The following is a 21,631-nucleotide window of genomic DNA, read 5'->3' as shown; positions in this document are numbered from 1 at the left end:
AAATCGGGAGACAACAGATGCTGGAGAGGATGTGAAGGAACAGGAATGCTTTTACACTGTTGGTGGTGTGTAAATTAGTTCAACCATTGTGGAAGACAGTGTGGAGATTCCTCAATGATCTAAAACTAGACATACCATTTGACCCAGCAATCCCATTACTGGGTATATATCCAAAGGATAGAAATCATTCTATTATAAAGACACATGCACACATATGTTTACTGTGGCACTGTTCACAATAGCAAAGACTTGGGACCAACCCAAATGCCCATCAATGATAGACTGGACAAAGAAAATGTGGCACATATGGAATACTATGCAGCCATTAAAAAGGATGAGTTCATGTCCTTTGTGGGAATATGGATGAATCTGGAAACCATCATTTTCAGCAAACTGACATAAGAACAGAAAACCAAATACTGCATGTTCTCACTCGTAAGTGGGAGTTGAACAATGGGAACCCATGGACACAGGGAGGGGAACATCACACACTGGGGCCAGTCTGGGGTAGGGGGGTAGGGAAAGGATAGCAGGGCATGGGGGGATTGGGGAGGGTTAGCATTAGGAGAAATACCTAATGTAGATGGCATGGTGATGGATGCAGCAAACCACCATGGTATATGTATACCTATGTAACAAACCTGTACATTCTACACATGTACCCCAGAACTTAAATAAATTGAAAAAAAAAAGAAATGACATAAAAAAGATGGAGAAACTCTGCAGCAATGAAAGCTGAGAAACAATTCCATATTTAGGATTCTATCCTGTAGACAGAATAGTGTAAGCCTATAAAGCTGTATATTCAAGGATGTTTACTAGAACATTGTTTAAGAGCCAAAAATTGTAAGTAACCTATTTGTTAATTACTTGGGAAGAAACATAATACAAAGCAGTCCTTCACAGTTCTCCATGTCACATCAACCAATTTTAATTCTTTACAAAACCGTTATCTCTGACACAAATCCTGTTAATTTATCTGTTCCTTTGTTTATTTTTATATCTGCATAATCCCCCATCACTCCCAACTAGTATGTAATCTCCATGAGAGCAAGGGCACTGTTTATCTTGTTCATTACTTTAGGACATAGGACAGGGTCTTCTTAACACTTGTTGAATGAATGAATGAATGAATACTACATTTATTCAAGAAAATGCTATACAGCTACTGAAAGGAATGAAGACCTGTACATACTAATCTTAAAAAAAAAGTGCAGTCTATTTTGTTAAGGAAAAAAAAAAAAGAGGTGGGGAAATTTGATTTCTTTCCTTATACAAGTTTTAAGTAGTATTTTTTTTACTTGTTAGTGTTCTTTTAATTAAAAGACTTGAGACTTTATTTAATTAATTAAATATTAGTATGAGAGCAAACCACACATCATCAAACTACTAGAAATATATTGACTGTCCATAACTGTAGTGAATTTATCTAGGACTGCTACCTTCTGACTCCCTGTTTGTTCAAGTCCCTCCTGTTCTCAAGTTCCAGCCCAAGGCCTCCCTCCCCGATGCTACCTCCAGGACAGAAACCTGATCTGTTTCTCTAGTCTTTGTCTAGAGGTCCTGAACACATAAAAGGTGTGCAGTAGATACTTTCTGAATGAATACATGAATAACCAGACATCTTTCTCCAACCTCTGTAGTTCACAGTTCACAGAAATTCTTCCCTCTCCTTCCTACTGTTGATACTATTTCTGGATTCCCCAAACTGTATCTTAGAGAACTTTAGTTCTACAAGATTTTCTGTAGGAAGGGGAAAGGTATGAGGCAAAAGTTTAGAAAATGCTGTTCAAGATCACTAAATAGGGTTTGTTGTTGTTGTTTTTTCTTCTGAAATTCTCAGAGACTTGAATGTGCTAATGAGTTTTGTGAATCTCAAAGGTTGGAGAAGGAAATATGCACTATTCAAATTTATTTGAATGTATGTTCTGTTTCTTAAGGAATGCGTTTTTCTCCCAAAACACCAGTGACCTCCTGAGCAAAATTTTGAAAGAGTTTGTCTAAAGCATCCTGAGGGTGGTGTTTCATGTTGACTACCCAGCATTGTCAGTGACCCTACAAATTCTCATCTTTCCAACTACACTGTGACTTCCTTGAACACAGAGACTATGTTCTTTTCATCACAACATCCCTGTCACATGGTGGTTGTGGTGATGATACAGAGAATGATGAAGGAAACCCAAGAACTTCATGATGGAAGAACATTTATTTCTCCCTTAGCACTGAAGGATAATTCATTTTTATTTTATGTTACATTTATGTTTCTTTGAAAGAATGTAGGCAATGGAAACAAAGGGTTGAAATAAAATAAGAGCATTATAATAAAACACAATTCCGAAAACTGCATCTAAGGTCAGGAGATTAAAACAAATCCATGAGCCATTGGGGTTCATATAGTTGCTTTGATTGAGATTAGATTTGGCCCTGAGCTTCTGCTAATGAGGCCAAAAAGTTTCATAATCAAAGTTTTATGCTCTCATTATCAGAAAGAGGGAAGCTAAGAGTAATTAACCTCTTACTTAGAAATGCATTCAAAGTGAAGTTTCCTACTGCAGTAATGTAGAGGCATGGTTATGGGAGGAGAATTTCACATAACAGCTGCCCTGTTCTGCCTTAGTCCTTCCTGCTAACTCTTTCCTGTAGTTTCCTGCTTGCCTCCTATTTGGTTCCCTCTCCTGCCATAGGCAACCACAGGGAACAGATACTACTATGCTCAGAAAAGCCATAAAATGTCTGTGTTGCCAGCCTAACTTCATATCCTCATATGTTTAATCCCTAATTCCTAAGGTTACTGTAGTTGGAGACATGGCTTTAGGGAGGTAATTAAGGTTAAATGAGGTCATAGTGGTGCTGCTCTAATAAGACAGGGCTAGTGTCTTTATTTGAAGAGAATGAGACATCAGAACTCAACCTCTCCCTATATAAACGTGCACAGAGGAAAGGCCATGTGAGGACACAGCAAAAAGGCAGCCATCTGCAAGCCAGCATGAGAGTCCTTACCAGACACCAACCCTGGTAGCAACTTGATTATAGACTTACAGCATTCAGAACTGTGGGAAAGTAAATTTCTGTTGTTTAAGCCTCCCAGTCTGCCATATTTTGTAATGGCAGCCTAAGCTGATCAATACACCCCCTCAGAGCAAACAAGGATGGCTCACCGCAACAATGTACACTCTGATCAGCACTGTGACCGGGTGATTAAGTGGAATTCCTTGCTGGATTCTCAGCTGCCCACTGTCCTCGGAGCTAGAATCCTCAGGGCTTTTGTAGATGCAGAAGGAGCCCTGGAACCATGAAATGCAGCCCATTGAAATGAGATGGTCGTATGTCCCACCAAACCCCACAGAGAGCACAGCCTGGGAACCCACAGGACCTGGGTTGGTGCTAAACTTGCCAGTTAAATATCCTTGGACAATTTATGTAGCCTGCTGGCATCTGAGCTTCTTCATGATACACCAGTGAATTGATACTGCACATTAACACCCTCCTCACAGGAATGTTGTATGAGGAACAGAACAGATGGGACACCAAGTGCGCTTTACATGTGGGGTGCTGTGCTAGTGCATCCCCCATTATCTCATTCAATTCTGACTACAGTATTCCTATTTCCAGACATAGCAACTGAGGCTTAGGGGAGTGAAGCACTTTGTTCCAGATCATGCAGCTGGTTAGTACTATAACTAGGATTTGAATCCAGATGGGCAAACTGCAATGTCTGTGCTATTTCCAACATAGCATGCTGCATAGAAAGGCCCAGCTTGTAGTAGATTTATAGTGAATACTGGTTACTACTTTGTGATGTTCACACTGTAAGTCTGCCAAATGAAGGGCTCGTGTTGTTTGATTAATTTAATTGTCCAGCTGGTAGGTTTGCGTAAATCACACATTTGGTATGCCAGGGGTGGAGAGAACAAAGTAAAGTTCAGTGTTCCTTTCAGGTAATGATTCTGTCCCCTTATTCTTCATGAGACTGAGCTCCAGTCCACTGGTTACAAGCCAAAAATACCTTACAGGATTGGGACTGGGTTTTGCGGAGTTCTAGAGAGGGACTTCAGTAAAAATTAAGGACAGAACCAAGAAAAGTTCAGTGTTTCTTTCAGGTAATGACTGTCTCCTTATTTTTCACCATACTGAGCTCCAATCCACTGGTCACAGGCCAAAAATATCTTAAAATACTGGGTCTTGGTTTTGTGGCATTCTAGAAAGGAACCTGAGTAAAAATTAAGGATTTTCCCTACACACATCCCACACTGCACAATTCTATTAACTGAATTGAGACCTACCTGACATTTATGGACAGGGAGAGCCAAATAAAAGGATGAACAATGGAACCTGCCTTAAATTTTCCTATGACTCGGTCTCCATCAAGACCATGGTCATCTTCTGTAGACTTGCCTCTGAAGAGCTCAAAGGTTTTCACCCAGTCTTCAAAATTGTTGAATTCACTCTCGAGATCACCATCATATATCTTTAGGAAAAAGGGAGAATATTATTCTAAGAGGAAGGAAGGCCCAGGATTGATTTAATGAGAAATGCCAAGATTCTCCAAAACCAGCCTTGATATATGCCCTTTGGAAAAATCTGAGGCTGTTTGGTCATTTATCTTCAGCAGGATAAGAAAGATACAGGTGAGGGGACGGAAGGCAGCAAACCACACTGCCAAGTGTGTACCTATGCAACAATCTTGCATGTTCATCACATGTACCCCAAAACCTAAAATGCAAAAAAAAAAAAAAAAAAGAAAGAAAGATGGATTGGCTCAGCACTCCTGAAACTACTACTCTGAATTTTATGAAATTTGTTGACTTTTAAATTCCAAAAAGTATAGGTAAATAAAAAAAGTTGTAACATACAAGTATAAATACAACAAACCTTTTAGAGCTAATCGATGCCATTGGTTGTTGGACATAGACTATAATACTTTGAGGAGATTCAAATCAATAATGTTCATTAAATATCCAATTCTTAACACATATAAAGTAATGGAATATTTGTTTTTATTGTAATGCATATACACATGAATTTTCCAAGTGGAAAATTATATATACACACACACACACACACACATATATATATATATATATATATATATATATATATATATATATATGCTTTGGAAATGCAAAATTGAGTTTTAGGTTTGGTAGTATGATAAATTACTTGTTCAACTTTCCTGTATAAATTGCTTACCCAAACTGGTTACCTAGGTATGTAATTTTCACACTTCAAATTTTCATAGCCATCAGTATACCTCTAGCTAATCCCCTGTGACTAATGTTAAGATTGGCCTGATGGAACTGACTTTAGTCAGAGTTAAATCTCCTGCTACCTTGAGTGTGTACACATCCGCATGGTGATGTCAAGCACCTAGAGGTGAGTAAAGGGGAACTCAAATGCTGTAGATTACTTTGTCAGGTCCACAATAAACAATTTAAGTTATGCCCCTTCTCAATATGAGGGTATAGAAAATGGAAAATGAACAAGCTCCCTTGTCTTGGTTTAAATGCACATCAAAGTTTACTTCTGTACATCAGCGATAATGAAGACAAAGTCAGTCAGTCAAACAAAGGCATGACTAGGGTTGACCAGAGCACTAACAGAACCTCATTGCTCAGCATCCCTTCCCACCCATGGCAGAGATGCCTGTGTCCCCACACACCTGCAGGACGGCCAGGTTGGGGATTCCATCATCTTTGAGTTTCTTCTTGAGCATTTTGTCTTTCTTCTTCTTTGGGCCATCTTCTAGATCTACCACTACCTCATCTGGCTTTGCCTCTGTGGATATTCAGCAGAAATTAGATTTTTCCTGGTGGTTGAGATGAGAAGGAACAAATCCCGGCTTCTCCTTTCCTTTTGCTCTGGCATGTCCTATGCTGTGACCCTTCTTTTTAAAAAGTGGTAACTTTTTGCTATAGGATTGTAACATACAGTCTGTACAGTGCATGACTGCAATGTACCACATGCACATATAAATGCAATGTCAGTGGATCCCCTAGGGCTGGGCAACATGCTGGCCTGTTACAGCACATGTAAGAACTCATTAAACTAGGCAGAGAGAATAAGTAATTTGCCCATTCACCCAACTAGCAAAGAACAGACTTGGGACTTGGACTGATTCCAAAGCTTTTTGGATTCACTCCATCTCAGATCTGTTAAGGGACTTGAGATTCATCTAGTTCAACATGAGGATCAAATATCGTAAGGGTCTTGTGCAAAGTTGTTAGTGGCAGTACTCAGCAATTTTTTAGCAGTGGGTTCTTCGGAGGAGAAACCACCGGATATGGATGCTAGCTCTGTTATTTTCTAGCTGTGTAAAGTTGGAGAAATTACTTGACCTCTTTGTACCTCTGTTTCATTATTTGTAAGATGAAGATTCTATTTCCTGTGATGTGGGGTTGGTCTTAGAATTACATGTACTAATTAGAAGTGGTCTGAGGAACTGAGCCTGGCTCTGGTTTTCCACTTCTATCAGCGTCAAATGAAACAACACTGGCTGCTTATATTTAGGCTGATAACTACTGTGGCTTAAATTGAGTTTGTGATAATTTGAAATCTGAGGCCTCTCTTTTGAGCTTCTGCCAAACAAGATCTATCCAATCCTGTAAACTGAGTTTTGGAACCTAAATCCAGGTCTTCATACTCACCTCTAATAAAGTTTATCATGTTGATTTTGGCCGGCCATCCCAGATTACTTCAATTTTTATTCTATGGTTTCTACATTAAGATTGTCAACATAGGGACTTGAGCCAAAGGATCCATTCCAGCCCTGAACTGGATTCAGAAGAACTGAGATCTGGTTCCAGCCCAGCACCAAGAGCTACATGACCACATTTTAAAGTGCTGTCCTCTTCCTGAGATTGTTTCTAAACTTGGGAAAGGAGGGAGTTGAACTCTAATACACCTCCCATGGCTTCCATTTTGTAATTTTCTCCTAACAATGGCCCTATTATATGGACAAATGTCCCCAGAAAGGCTGCTTACCTGTATTGCCTTTTTTCTTCTTGGGATTGCTCTCCTTTGCCTTTGAAAAAGGAAGGGACAAGATTATTGACACTGCGATACTTGATTTATTAATTCTGACTAACAATTCTAATTCAATGATCTCAGCCTTCTGCATTTCCAGACACACCATTTTAAAAGTATTCAAACAGTCTCTAAGCAGTTCCCAAAAGTGAAGTCTCATGGTAAAGATCCGGGGACTAATGCCTGTCCTAGAAAAGAGGTATCCACACATCCAAGAAAAGTGTGATCGAGATGTAGACACCTTTATCTCCTATATGCAGTACCCACTCAGCCACAAGGCAAGCAAACTCTCTCCCCAGTATTTTTCGACCTCCCTGGAGCATCGCCTGGTCTGCACTATGAGCTGTGTCTGTTGGTGTGTCTGGTCCTTGGAATGGTATCACAGATTGGGTAGGTTAGCAGATAAAGGGGACGGGGCCAAGTTCTCATGGGAAGTGATAGTGTCCATCGCAGCAAAAGGAGGGAGGTTGGAGGCAGGGGCTAACATTTGCTCTTTTAGTATATATCAATATTTGAGAAATAGTCCTAGATGCAACCATAGCCTTTCCAAATGACAGAATTAGAAGAGTATTCAATTAAATATGATAACATCAGACTAATTTTTCTTCCCTTTTCTACTTAAGGATGAGAAATCTTATTGCATCCAGTTGCTGAGCTTTTGCCTCACTCTCCAGGCATAGTCCCCACTGGCTCTCCAGCTTTATAACTAGATCTGTCTTGTTCCATGGACATGAGGCCAAGCTCTTGCTATGCAAACCTACTTATAATAACATTTGCTAAGGCCAAGGCCTCTGCCTTTGATAATTTCCCATGTGAACTCAGAATCCTGCTGGAGACTTGGGGCCCTTAGACCGGGGTATCTCCTGAGGCCCTAATCGTTGATGCCTACCTGTCCAGAGACTCCATTTTTCCCTGCTGGACCCTGCCCCTGAGTCTGACTGGGAGGCAGATGCTCCAGACACCATGCTGGAGTCAACATCCTTCCAGTATTTACAGCAGAGTTTGTGTCCTAGGGCCAGCTCCAGCCGAAAAGTGGGAATTTTGTAATTCAGGATTTCTGGTTCTTCCAGGCTTTTTATCCTTCTGCAGTCAACGAAACCATACCTGAGTAGGGCCTATGTATAGTGGCATTTAAAAGGAGGTTATAAAACCTCTCAGGATGGGAGAAGGTACTGTGTTTTCTTATCGAGTCTCTTGACTGTCACAGGTAGGGGAGACTCTACCTTCTGTGATTTCTTCAGGGAGGCATAATACTTAGACCACCAGTCAATCACGTTTTCAGCAGATTCATCTGCTATGGTCCTCCTTTTCCTCTTTGTGGACCTCCGGGAAGGTGTTCTGGGATCCTGGCAAGGGATAAGGGATGGATTATTAATTCAGCCTCATTTGGCTACATCCTGGTCAACTGGCTTGTGAGGAAGAAAACATTTAGGTGTCCACTGGAAAACACACAGAGGTATCCAGTGGTTTTGTGGTAGCAGCTCTCTGTATTACTTCCACAAAGGAAAGCTCAAGAATCTATTCATCCATTCCTTTATTTATTTAGCATTTATTAAGCATGTGTGAGATACTGTTTTTGACTCTGAGAATGTGTAGATAATTAGACACAATCCCACACTGGGTAGCTTAGAGTACAGGAGCTAGGCGTGCAACAAATAAGAACTAGACTATATGATGCAATGTGGCATAGCAGAAAAGGCATTAGCTTCAGACAGACCTGGGTTATAAATCATTAAGCAATTAATATAAATGTTATAATTCTTAGTTTCCTCAACTAGGGGCAATAATGCCCACCACTGTCGTGAGGATTAAGTGACATAATTTAGGCAATTCTTTGGTGTCATTTCTGATTTGAATGGGTACAAGTAAATGACATCTTTCACAGAAGTGATGGGGTGGCAGGAGAGGGAATGACAGACACGTGGCAGAAAGGAGGCATTTGTGGGAGAAGACAGGTGTCCTGCTGGAGCTATGAGTGCAGGACTCATTATGCATTCATCTTGTATTCACTCACCAAGTCATCTCGAGTCCATACTATGACCCAGGCACTCTATCAAGTGTAGGGGATACAGAGATGTTGAAAAATTATATCTTCCCTGCTGAGGCTCACAGTTTTATGGCTTTGAGATGAACACTGAATCTGAGAATTCAACAGAAAGTCACAGGTGCAATGCTAGGAGAATGCAGCAGACCTGGTAAGGCATCAGAGAGGTCACTGACCATGGATGAGATTAGAACAACCTGTGAAAACTGCCATGCATCTATCTCACTTTTCCACTGTTCTTTTTATTTCAGCCTTTGCCATCTGCTGGGCAGGCTGTTCCTTAAGACTTTTTTTTTTGGAGGACAGATGGAGCCTCGGTCTGTTGCCCAGGCTGGAGTGCAGTGGCACAATCTCACTGCAGCCTCCATCTCCCAAGAGATTCTCCTGCCTCAGCCTCTGGAGCACTGGTGATTACAGGTGAGTGCCACCACACCTGGCTAATTTTTTTTTTTTTTTTTTAGTGAGTCAGCACACCTGGCCCCTTAAGACCTTCTTAAAATGTCCTTCTCTTTTAATTCAATAGATACACCAAGATTTTTCACTCAAATATATAATTTAGAAAGATTAACTTGTTTTGTGGTTGTATATTTGTCAATCCCATGTGACCCTGTACAACGTATGCTCTAAATATTTGTGGAACGCACTTGCATGAAGAAACCCATTGTCTTTCCAAGCGAATGAATTAAGAAGAATTTCTGTTCAATTAAATATTACTGTCACATTTGACTAGCACTTTGATTTCATGCACGTTAACTTTCTGATTCTATAACAGGGAATCATGGAGGCATAATACTTAGACCAACAATGCTGTGAAGTGGGTATCAACATCCCCATTTTACAAAGGATGAACTGATACTCAGAAATGTGAAGCTGCTTGCCCATGGTCACACAACAAGCAACTTCATATTGTCTGAAGCCTCAAATGCAAACTGCAATGAGCCTTGTAATATGGAGATGGATTTTAGTCTGACCTTAGGTTTTCCATCTTTTGGCGGCTCCTCGGCTACAGGTTTGTGTTCAGGCTCCAGCATCGGGGATGAGTCAGGGATGTCAACCACGATGGCTGGCTGAACCTGGGCAGAGTCGGGCACCACTGTGGGAGGTGGCTCAACATCCACATAAATGTGATCTGTTGGGAGATCCTGGGAGGTGCTGGGGGCTTCAGTGGACTCGGTGGCTGTTAGCGAATCTGAAATCTCTACAATGAAAGTACATCAGGTCAGGGAACTAGGCTGCATCACAGGGTGGTCATTTCAGGGATCTAATACTAGGAATCACACAGACCCAGATTCAAATATGCCAGGTTCCTGATATTTCGGAACCTCATTTCCTTATTTATAAAATGACAGTAAAAATACCCATCTCATTGGGAGGATAAAATGAGACCATGATGTAAGGCATCTGGCACATAGTAGGTCATCAATAAATGGTTGTATTTGTTATTGATCCCTCAAAGTAATTTTAATCAGTCATGGTCATTGGGATCATGAAAATCAAGGTTCAGGGTACAGATTCTGTGTCTGGGGAGATTGCCTCCTGCTGTGTGTTAATCTGGGGAGTCTAGAGCTCCAGAGGGCCAGGAACCTCCCAACTGTAGGCAGAACTCTGGGCACATAAGTACATGTGCTTGGCAGGGAGAAGGGGTATGTCCAGAGCTTCATGAGATTCTTAACTGGGCTGTTGATGTCATAGAAAGGTTGTAACACTGGCCTTCATTGCCAAAGGTCCTCATCTCACTGTTTTATGCTGTAGGAGTCAGTACTTAGGAACATTTCCCAATTGGGTACCCCTATGGCTGCTACAGCCTCCAGAGTTTCTCTCTCCCCATTTGCTGACTTTTCAACAGAAAATTTAACCCAACAAACTCTTATGGGTATCTACTCTGTACTGGGCATAGAGACAAAGAAACCAGTGAGACAGACTAGAAATCTCAGAAACAGACAGGGAATGTATGGCAACTTGGTTTATGCGAAAGATGGCAGTACAAATCATCGAGAAAATGAGTGATAGGTCAGCAGACCCTTTGGGGGAAAATGGTGCACTACATGGAGAAAAATGCAGCTGAATCTCCACTTAAAATCATATATAAATGCAGATGATTCAAGATCTAAATGAGAAAGCTAAAACTATAAAGCTAATAGAAGAAAATATAATATCTTCATGACCCAGGAGAAAAGGTTTCTTAAACAAGACTAAAAAACAAACTATAAAGTTTAAAACATGGAGTGATCCCATTATATAACAATTAAGGATTTCTGCTCATAGATAGGAATTATAGACAAGGTTAGTGGTTATCATACTAGGAAAAGAAATGAATGATATCTGCAATCTACAGGATTTTAATATCTAGAAAATACAAAGAATTTGTGAATCAAAAAGAAAATTAAAGCACACAAAATATGGGCAAAAGACATGAGCTAGCATCACAGAAGGAAGATTAATATGGCAGTAAGGTATGAAGGATGTGCAAACAGCAAGCAGAGAAATTCAAGTTAAAATTAAAAAACGAGATACTAATTTATATTTACAGAGTAGCAAAAAACTAAAACCAAACCAAAGCAAAACAAAAATCTGCAAAGTTGGATAACAGGAGGTGCTGCTGAGGAGAAAAATGGGGTTCCAAATGCAGTAATGGCAGTATAGACTGACGTAGACTGGCGTAGATCAGTGAAGCTCTCTGGAGTGCCCCTGGCTCTGATTAATGAAAATAGATGTGCGTATTTCTTGGGACCCAGCAGTCTCACCCCTGGGTGTGCATTCCAGAGAAATTCCCACATAGCATCTTCCCTCGGGTAATACACACAGGGCTATTCATTGCAGCACTGACTGTGGAAGAGGGAGTTGAGGTGGCCAGTGGGTCTAATATGAGAGGAAAGGCAAAGTCAAGTGTGGTAGATGCAGTGAGGAGCAGTAACAGGCTAATGTACACACAGCAATATGGATAGATCTTAAAACCCAGAATTGAGTGAAAAGAACAGGAAACCAAATGAAAATCATAGCATCATATTATTAGGTAGATTAAATCTATTTAAATTTGACAAGGATGGTGGTGTATGGCCTGCAGTGGGGAGGAGACTGGGATTAGAGATAGGAATAAGGTGTAGGAGGACCGTGGATAGAATGAGAAAGAATCTTTGAATAGACCAATGACGATTGTACAGCATGGAAATGAGACATGCAATTAACGCAACTCTGTGCGCCTGAGACCCAAAATGGAATAAACTAAAACAACATCAAGCACAGAGCCAAGTAAAATGTCAGAGTGGAGGCAGGAAGGAGCTTAAGTCATAGTCAAGGAAGGTGTCTTGGAGAAATTGACCTGATATGAGTTAAAGTAAGAGTGTGGCAGCCAACGAAAGCAGAGGCCACTGCAGGAGCAAGCTCATCAGAAAGATCCACCCAGCCACTTGTCTGTGAGGCAGCATTTGAGCCAATCCCACAGCAGGCACTCTGCAGACGCCATGACTTTATAGTTACAGCTACGAAATCTAGGAGCAGCTTCTCACCATGCCCAACTTGGGTTCCGTCCACCTGTGAGATGAGGGCAAGGGGCTCTCTGGATTTACATAAAAACTGCTTCAAGTAGTTGATGGTGTAGGTTCCCACAAGCGTACTTCTCCCAAAAGCTCTCCAGTCTACCACACAGATGGTCAGTGGTGGGTGCAGAAGCTCATTCTCAGGCAGTTCCTGCAAGGAGAGGCTGGAATGAAGAGGGCACTGGGCCTGACTGCTTGAGCCCTGCTGATCTTGCCATGGGAAGAGCCAAAGCAAGCTGGGCATCCAGCCTCCCTTGTCCCCACCTTGCCACTCTGTCCCTCCTGGCGGTCCTACAGCTTGCCAAAACTCTGGAGCAGTGTCTTCCCAAGCCAGGGAGTAATTCACCCAGATAGGAAGTCTGCCTTAATAACAATTTGTCCCAGGTTTAAATGACAAAAATCTCTCACTTCTGCACTCTGACAGTCATTTTCAGACCTCTTATTTTGTCATTATCTGACAGCAGAACTCTCATCTCCAATGACAGTTTCTCTAGGGCCATTATATAAAAGAGATGAAAGTCAAGCCATTTGGTACAGAGCTGAGAGTGAGGGGGCAGTGCTCCACCACTTGTTTTCCATGGTGGCCCCCAAGACTCAAGGCAGCCTGATACAAAAGGTTTGCAAGCACCAGGCATAGTCTTCCATTGCGGGCTTTGCTAACTGGGGACATACGCCAGTGGAGCAGGCTGGGTTGCGTAAAGCAATTTTTTTCTTTGCGGTTAGTTTCAAATCAAAGCACAAAAAATGTGTTGAAATATTGAAATAAAAGCACAGCACAGATGTCAACAAATCACTTTAGAAGCATAAATTCACATGTAAACTCTTGACATTCTAAGTACAAATACTTTTAAAAAAATGTAGCCATTAGAATAAATTTTGTAGGCCAGTGATTCTCAGATTTTAGCATATATCAGAATCACCCAGAAGCCTTGTTAAACAAAAGTTGTCTGGCCCTCCCCACAACAGTTTCTGATTCAGAATAGTGGGGCCTAAGAGTGAGCATTTCTAGCAATTTCTCAGCTGATGCTGATGGTGATGAATTGGGGACCACACCTTAGGAACCACAGTTCTGGGAAAAGTTTGTCAGCCTGCTTTGATTGTTGTGTGATTGACACTGGAAGCTTCAAAGCAACCCAACAACAAGTCTATTTTAGCTCATTGTGAAATTCTGGCTTTTCACTAAATTAGTTCTTTCTCCTAGGTAGTGGACATCTGAAACTCTAAAACATCTCCTCATCTGTGGAAAAATGAGCAATGAGCCAGGTCAGGAGAGTGAGAAACTCGCACCACTTCGAAAGCATCAGCCTGGACGCTGAAGTTCGGGTTGTTCTTGTAGCTCTGGATCACACAGGACTTCACGCCTCGTCCTCCACACTCAATGAGAACCTGGGGCCGATCCACTGAGAGGAGCTGCACCTTCTTCATTTCCCGAACTCCCCAGAAGAGAACCTAAGAGGACGACCAGCAGAGCTGTCACCACAGGCCCACGGAGGAGCCCCACCCCTTCCCTGACTTTGGGTGGACAAGTCAGACCTGCTCCCTAAGAACCACATTATGTTCCTCCAGGAAAGAACTGCACAGATCCTTGCGGGCTCATTCTTTTTCTCTAGGTCTCCTACCCATTCCATTCCACCTCTTCTACAATTCAGGGAGGGCCACTGCCCTTGAGTCCCAGAGAACAACTCAGCTCCTCCCTTATCCCGTACCTCCACTCGGTATTTGCTCAGCACTGGCCGAATGTTGGCAGGAACCGGGTAGATCTGGGTGATGTCTGGTGGCTCAACGGGTGGCAGCCCCTGCAGCCCAGATGGCGGGACCTATCATACAAGGCAAGGGTGAGTTAGACGCCGGAGAGACACAAGGAAGGCAACAGCACCACACAACCACCTCATCAGTAACATCTTCACTGTTTTGTTAGCAAAAGCAATGTTTCCAGCTTAAAATACAAGGGCCATGCATTTTACCGTATTTATTTGTTCATTGATAAACACATTCATTTACAAGAGTAACCAACATTTAGCGAGCACTTAAGGTGTGCCACAAGGCTAATAACAGAGCTTTCAGTAAGCTCACAGTACAGAGGGAAATAACAAATATGGACGAGAGAGCTGCTCAACTTCATAGAATTACACAAGAACCGCAGCAGGGTAGTGGAGAAGGAGCTTGCATCAGATTCCAAACGTTTGAGTCTTAAAGATCCCCATCCCCTTCAGATGTGTCAAGATCCCCAGAAAAGCCATTATGCACTACTACAAAAAAATAAAAAAGATTTATGTTTGATCCAACAGAGACTACATCTTAATCAGTGAAGCAGAAAATAAAATGTTTTGAAGGCAGAACTCTAAGATGAAAACATGTCACTTCTTGTGCTCTTGGAGTTAATGAAACTTCAGGTCAATTTCACACAAAGGACTTAGAGAGTTCTATTGAGAAAAGGTATTTTTCACTGTGTGGGCCATCTTACACTGCCCTCAAAACCTTGTTCAACACATACATCCTTTAAGAATCTTTCTCCAAAGAACAAAATAATGAAAGAAGCTTTCCTGACCTGATCCCAGCTGCTCCTGCCATAAATGCCTTTTGAATGCAATATGTCCTCTTACACAGATTTTGCGCAGAAATTAGGGGACTGAGTCTGGAAATCAGGCTCTGCTGTATGACCCTGCACAAGTAACTTGCCCTCTCTGAGCCTCAGATATTGGGCCAGATGACCCATCAAGTTCCTTGGGAATCAGATGTTCTATTAAACATTGCTTTAGAGCAGGTAGTTCTCTTTACTGTTCGTCTGCCTGAACAATTTACAGGGACTTGGCCAAGAGGAAGTCTTTACTCACTTCATTCTCCAAGCCCCTCCACAGGCAGTGAGTTCTTGATGAATGTTGATTGGTTGACTGACATATTAGGCCACATGCTCTGTATGCCAGAAAAAGCCTAATTGTGTATCAAAATCTGCAAAGTGCAAATATATTTTCTTTTTTCACAGACATATTCTAGTTGGCAACAGCAGATGTGGTTAAGCTAATTACAAGAATGCTCAAAAAAAGGAGAGCAGACACTGCAAGTGCAAAACAGACTCAAGGTGATGAAGCTGCAGGATGCACCCGCCCAGATCAAGAAGCTGGTAAATGATGAGGATGGCAATGCCCATTATTTCCTGGCAGTGAAGAGGTGAGCAATTTAGCCTGTAAGCACCACCTCACTGGGAAAGTTAATAGCCCCTCTGGCTTCAAAGGGAAATTCACAAAACAGCTGTGATGGTGGCACAGGAGGGGCTGCCTCTGGATGTGCTTTTTAAAAAGCATCGTATGTTTTATCCTGGGGCTGCTGAAGTGTCAGCCTGGGAAATGCCAAAGAAGTTTTGCTCCGTAAATGCCTGAAAAATGCTGTGAAGAGCTCAATACAGCCCTGAAAGAATCCTGTAACATGGTGGCAATTGAATGACTTTTCCGCCAGCCAAGATTAAGCTTTTTCCAGTGAAATGAGTTGGTTGCTGGCCTATAAAACATACGATATGCAGTTACTCAGCACATAGGGCCAGGGAAAAACAAGCGATTGCTATGAGGGCAAACTAGTAAGAATTGGGGGTGAGCAGGATGGGTAGTTATCCATGGAGATATTAGAATACTCTCAAAGCCAGACTGCTCTAATATCCCCATGGAAGTAAAATATTAGGACCTCAAAGTAGGTCCAGCTTCAGGGTCAGGACAAGGGTGAACAAGAATGACACATACGGTACAAAAGTTAAGGAGGCAGTCACTCTTAGGGTCATGCATGACCCTAGTCCCAGCCCTGCCCATCTGAAAAATCATGGATGCTCAGAAGCCTTTCTCCTTTCTCTCTCCCTCAGCCCATCATGTATATTTCTGTTTTATCTCACCTTCAGTACAGTGGTTACTTGGGCTCCACCACTACTAGCTGCATGAACTTGGAAAAGTTCACTCGATATCTCAGAGTCTCAATTCTGTCATTTGTAAAATGAAGATAATATCTAATTCATCAAGTTGTTGTGAAGAGTTGCTGAGAGAGCTTGTAAATCACTTGGGACACTTTCTGGCACGTGGAGAGTTCCCTAGGAATAAGGGAGAACTAGAAATTTACAAAACCTTGCAAAGATTAAAGCTCAACTTCAAGTCATCTTAATCTTTAATTGGATCTAGATGATATAGGAGTGCCAGCTGTCCCAAACTACCTCAGAAGTAAATTTAAATCCTCTGGAAGAAAATATCAGCCTAGGCTCAAATTTTTTCTACACATTTTTATGTAGAAGTGTCTAGCATGCAATAAAATATGGCATGCACAGAGATAAGACAATGTGATTAACAAGAGAAATGAACCAAAGAAACAGACCCATTGAGGATTCAGATAATGTGGTAATAAGACATGAACTTTAAAATAGCAATGCTTAATCTGTTCCATAGGAAACCAGATAAAAATTTCAATAGATAAATGAAATCTATAATAAAAAAGAAGAAATGGAAATTCTAAGACTGAAAATATAGTCACTGGAAAGAAGACCTTAGTGAATAGGTTTTTAAAAAGAGGCAGGGAAAATGAGCAGGAAGATAGGCCATTATGGATAAAATAAAGCTCAGAGAGACAAAATGATAGACAATGCATAAAAGAACATGAGAGGCACAGTATAGCTAATTAAAAGATCTAACACACATGTCTTTGGAGTCACAGAGGAGCAGCAAAGAGCAGGAGAGGCAAAAAGAAATGAGGCAAGGAGAGGAGAGAGAGGAGAGAAGAGAAGAGGAAGAACAGAATCGAACAGAAGCAATTTTTGAATACATAAAGGCTGACAAATCTCCAAACCTAATTTAAAATATCAAGCCATGCTTTTAAAAGCTCTATAAAACCCAGCAAGACAAAAAACAAAGAAAATTGCACTTAACTACAACAGAGTAAAACTGCTAAAAACCAAAAATAAAGAAAAAGACCTTAAAAACAATCAGATAAGGGAAAAAATAAAGATCACTTTTTAAGGAGCAACAATAAGAATGCTAACCTCTCAAAAAAGCAAGCACAGCCCAAACAATGGAATAGCATCTTCAGCTTGCTGAAATAAAATTGTTTCCAACCCCGGCAAACAAAACAAAAAAACCTAAGAGGGAATTTAATGGCCCCAACATCAAAAAGTGAGATTATGGCAAAGCGAGAAACACACTTGAATACCTTCACTTAGATGAAATTGCAGCAGACAGTGCAACCCAGGGAGGAAGGTGGATAGCAGGCCAAGTATGCTGACTTGCTGGCCACCGGAACAGGTAAGTGTGAGCTCCAGCATAAAGGTGATTTCAGGAGATTGTCTTCAGGGCTTGAGCAGGGCTTTGACTGGAAGTTTGTTGCTGTTGTTGTTGTTGGAGACAGAGTCTTACTCTGTCACCCATACCATTGTGCAGTGGCGTGATCCCCACTCACTGCAACCTCTGCTTCCTGGGTTCAAGCGATTCTCCTGTCTCAGCCTCCTTAGTAACTAGGATTACAGGCATGTACCACCATGCCCAGTTAATTTTGTATTTTTAGTAAAGATAGGGTTTCACTATGTTAGCCAGGCTGGTCTTGAACTCCCAACTTCAGGTAATGCACCTGCCTTGGCCTTCCAAAGTGCTGGAATTACAGGCATGAGTCACCATGCCCAACCTGGAAGTTCTTAATAATATGTAAGGATCAGCCAGCTTTCCCTCCCTGACCCCTAACTAAGCCTATTTTAGGGTGGATGCCTTCTGTCAAGTCTTCACTAGTAAGTAGGTCAGTAAACTGTTAATAACACTTTATCTTTAATACAGGGAGAAAGATCACACAGAGATACTATCTGAAGCTAATCTAATCATCTAACTCGGACTCCAGTGAGAAGACTTAATGAGTGCCAAGCATCAGAGAAGAATATCTCATTTCTTAAGCCAATAGAACTTAGGTTAAATCTATACCATATAGACAAAGAAGATTAAAAATAAATGAAAAAATTAGAGAACACTCACATGATAAGAGAAAGATTCCTAGAAAGTTGAATGAAAGGGAAGAATGGATTCTAAGCAGGCAGTTAACACATAAATCCACGAAGGCTGCACACTGCACAGCCAAAAGGGGTGCCAGTCACACAGACCAAACAGCAGTGGCCCCTTCTTGGGGTGTGTCATGCGCTACCCCTGTAGGAAGCCTAAGGAGATATTTCTAGGAATTCACAGGTGTTTTGGGCAAAATAATGGCTCCCCAAAGATGTTCATATCCTAATCCTCAGAACCTGTAAGTATGTTGCCTTACATGGCAAAAAGAGATGTGGCACGTGTGACTAAATTAAGGACCTTGGGATGAGGAGTTTATCCTGGGTTATCAGGGTGGGCCCTAGGTAATCTTGAGGGTCCTCATGAGACGGCAGCAGGAGAGTCAGGGTAGGAGGAGATGTGATAATGGAAGTAGACGGGAGGTGGAGGGGAGAAAGAGACAATGAGAGAGATTGAGACTTGAAGAAGCTATGTGGCTGGCTTAAAGGTAAAGGGAAGGCCACCAGCCAAGGGATGCAGGCCATCCCCCAGAAACCAGAAAAGACAAAAACAGATTCCCCTAGAGCCTCTGGAAGGAATGCAGCCTTGCTGATGCCCAGATGAGGGGCCCTTTCAAACATCTGACCTGCAGAACCATAAGATAGTAAATTGCGTTGTCTTAAGCCACCATGTCTGTGGCCATTCATTAGAACAGCAATAGTAAACTAATACAGGAGCAAAACATTCTAAGAAAGGGAGGTGGACTTTCCAGGAGGAGGACATTCAAGCAGCAGAAGAGAGGAAAACTCTAATTGGAGAGAGGGACTTCTGAAAACAAGAGAAACATTATAAAAGTAGGAGAAATGAGTGTTCTAATTATAGAGAATGGGAAAGACGGCCAAAGCCTGAATAACAACAGACAATTCTGAGATCACAGAAAGGGTTATTGCTAAGAAGGGCCTGGGAAAAGGCCCAACAGTTGAAATCTGGCTCACACACAGAATTCCATGAATGTTTGTTCTTTGAAAGAGTAAACAGATGCATTTTATTTTTTCCAAGACAGGGTCTTGCTCTGTCACCCAGGCTTGAGTTCAGTAGCATGATCTTAGCTCACTGTAGCCTCCACCACCACACCCAGCTAATTTTTTATTTTTTGTAGAGATGAGGTCTTGCCACATTGCCCAGGCTGGTCTTAAACTCCTGGGCTTAAGCAATCCTCCTACCTCAGCCTCCTGAAGTCCTGGGACTACAGGTTTGAACCACCAGGCTCACACAAAATGTTTTACTGAGAGTCTACGATGTGTAAAATATTGTTGGCTTTTCTGTGTGATGTGGAGATAAACTTCACATGTCAAATCTCATCAGTCGATCCAAAAGATTCTACCTTTAAAATACATGCAGAGCCCACCTCTCTTCCTTTCCATGGCTACATTGATTCAAAGTGCCTTTAGTAGATTCAAGAGTCTTCCAATGGGCCTTTCTGCTTCTTTCCTTACCCCTTCGAATGTACTGGATCCAGCACCTTCGTGTTGCAACATAAGTCATCATGCCGAGAGTTCTCTCTTGGCTTCCCATCTCTCCCAGAATAAAAGCCAAAGTCCTTACCAAACCCCATGTGATCTTTTCCCACTGGCCTCATCTCCCTTCCCCTTCCTGTCATTTGTACACTCCAGCCACACTGGCCTCCTTGAGCATGCCAGGCGTACAGAGGCTTCAGGGTCTGGTCTTTGCTCTTCCCTCTGCATCTAAAGGCTCTTTGCCCACTTAGCTGCATGGTCCAGGCCGTTTCCTTCTTCAGGGGTTGTCTTAAATACCACTTTCTCACTAGAGCTGCACTATGTACCTAAAATGTCAACCCTAACCCTGCTCCCAACATACACATGTCCACTTCACATCTCACCAGGGGTCCAGCTTTTCTCTTCACCAACTGCCACACTACCCTACTATGTAATTTGCGTACTGTGGCTATACTTTATGTAGTGCTGTCTATGGTCTCCCTCTAACTAGACTTAGTCCTGTGGGAGCTGGAAGATCTGTTTGTTTTGTTCAATTAGGAAGATTCCTTAGGAATATACATGTCACATAGTCGATACTCAATACATGTTTGAGTGCATGAATGAGTGCCTTTCAAAAACTTACAGATGAGAAAAGACAACTGACCTTACCATAGCCTGAATTAAACAGAAAAAAGGTATAGGCTGGAGGAAAGGACATTTAATTGAGGTGGGGTGGGGTAATTCCACTGAAAGGCATCTCTTGTTCTGAACTTTAATGATGACCATTTTCGTAGACAGGCAAATACAGTCGTAGAGGTTGGAGTGAGCAGAGTGAGGAGACATTTCAGAATGGGCTAGCAGCACCCTGAGAAGCAGAAGAGTAAATTCGTGTTGTGAGAGCAGGGAAATGACAGTAGCCTTGTATAAACAGGCAGTAGTGTGTAGAGAAATATGCTGAAATGCGAGGCTACAAAAGTAGTCTGAGAACAAATTTTGGGACAGCTTAACAGCCAGGCTACAGAAATGTGAGTCTCCTAAGGGCCAGATTTTGTCTTCAGGGAACACTAACACTTACCAGGAAAAAATGTTTTGTGATCAAATATATTTGGGAAATATCAAGTTTTGAAAAAGAAGTTAAAAAAGTTCTTCATTGTGAGACTTCTCAGTTCCTTTACCATGGTAACTGGCATTTCAGATCCCCAAGAGGGATGTAATACAAAGCCTTTCTCAAGCTTTCTTGTCACTGTATTTGGAGGGAGTGATGTTCCAAACACACCCAGATTTTGGGAAATGTTCCTGGTGGTAAGAAGTTAAGAGCCACTCAAGATTTCTGGAGAGAAGAGTGGTAACACCAACTAGTGTCCTGGAAGGAATATGGAGGATGGAGTAAACAGGAAAAGCAAAGGAGGCCAGGAGCCCAGCAAGGAAGCCAATGCAACATTCAGATGAGGACTAAAAGAACCCACGGGAACAGAGGATGGGAACCATTCAAGGAACGATCTACAGGGATGGGCTGGCTAGGGATAAAGACATGGTATAAAGAATTAA

At 41.8% G+C, this 21,631-nt stretch overlaps 1 protein-coding gene across 4 annotated transcripts in view; it reads right to left on the bottom strand.

The window, feature by feature from the left end:
• Positions 1 to 21,631, bottom strand: part of FER1L6 (fer-1 like family member 6) — a 216,575-nt gene that overhangs the window by 51,425 nt on the left and 143,519 nt on the right. For all 4 annotated transcript variants that reach the window (XM_074387107.1, XM_074387108.1, XM_074387109.1 and 1 more), the window contains 9 exons: positions 14,310 to 14,420; positions 13,891 to 14,052; positions 12,574 to 12,754; positions 10,039 to 10,265; positions 8,247 to 8,369; positions 6,982 to 7,021; positions 5,660 to 5,775; positions 4,337 to 4,468; positions 3,159 to 3,284 (listed from right to left, as the gene is read on the bottom strand). In XM_074387107.1, the coding sequence (XP_074243208.1) occupies positions 3,159 to 3,284; positions 4,337 to 4,468; positions 5,660 to 5,775; positions 6,982 to 7,021; positions 8,247 to 8,369; positions 10,039 to 10,265; positions 12,574 to 12,754; positions 13,891 to 14,052; positions 14,310 to 14,420 (1,218 nt within the window). The remainder of the gene's footprint in view (positions 1 to 3,158; positions 3,285 to 4,336; positions 4,469 to 5,659; positions 5,776 to 6,981; positions 7,022 to 8,246; positions 8,370 to 10,038; positions 10,266 to 12,573; positions 12,755 to 13,890; positions 14,053 to 14,309; positions 14,421 to 21,631) is intronic.

This window comes from Saimiri boliviensis, chromosome 15 (assembly GCF_048565385.1).
Source record: "Saimiri boliviensis isolate mSaiBol1 chromosome 15, mSaiBol1.pri, whole genome shotgun sequence".
In the NCBI taxonomy this organism is placed as follows: Eukaryota; Metazoa; Chordata; class Mammalia; order Primates; family Cebidae; genus Saimiri; species Saimiri boliviensis.
Note: the sequence above shows the minus strand (reverse complement) of the source record. Positions and strands in the feature narration are given on the sequence as shown.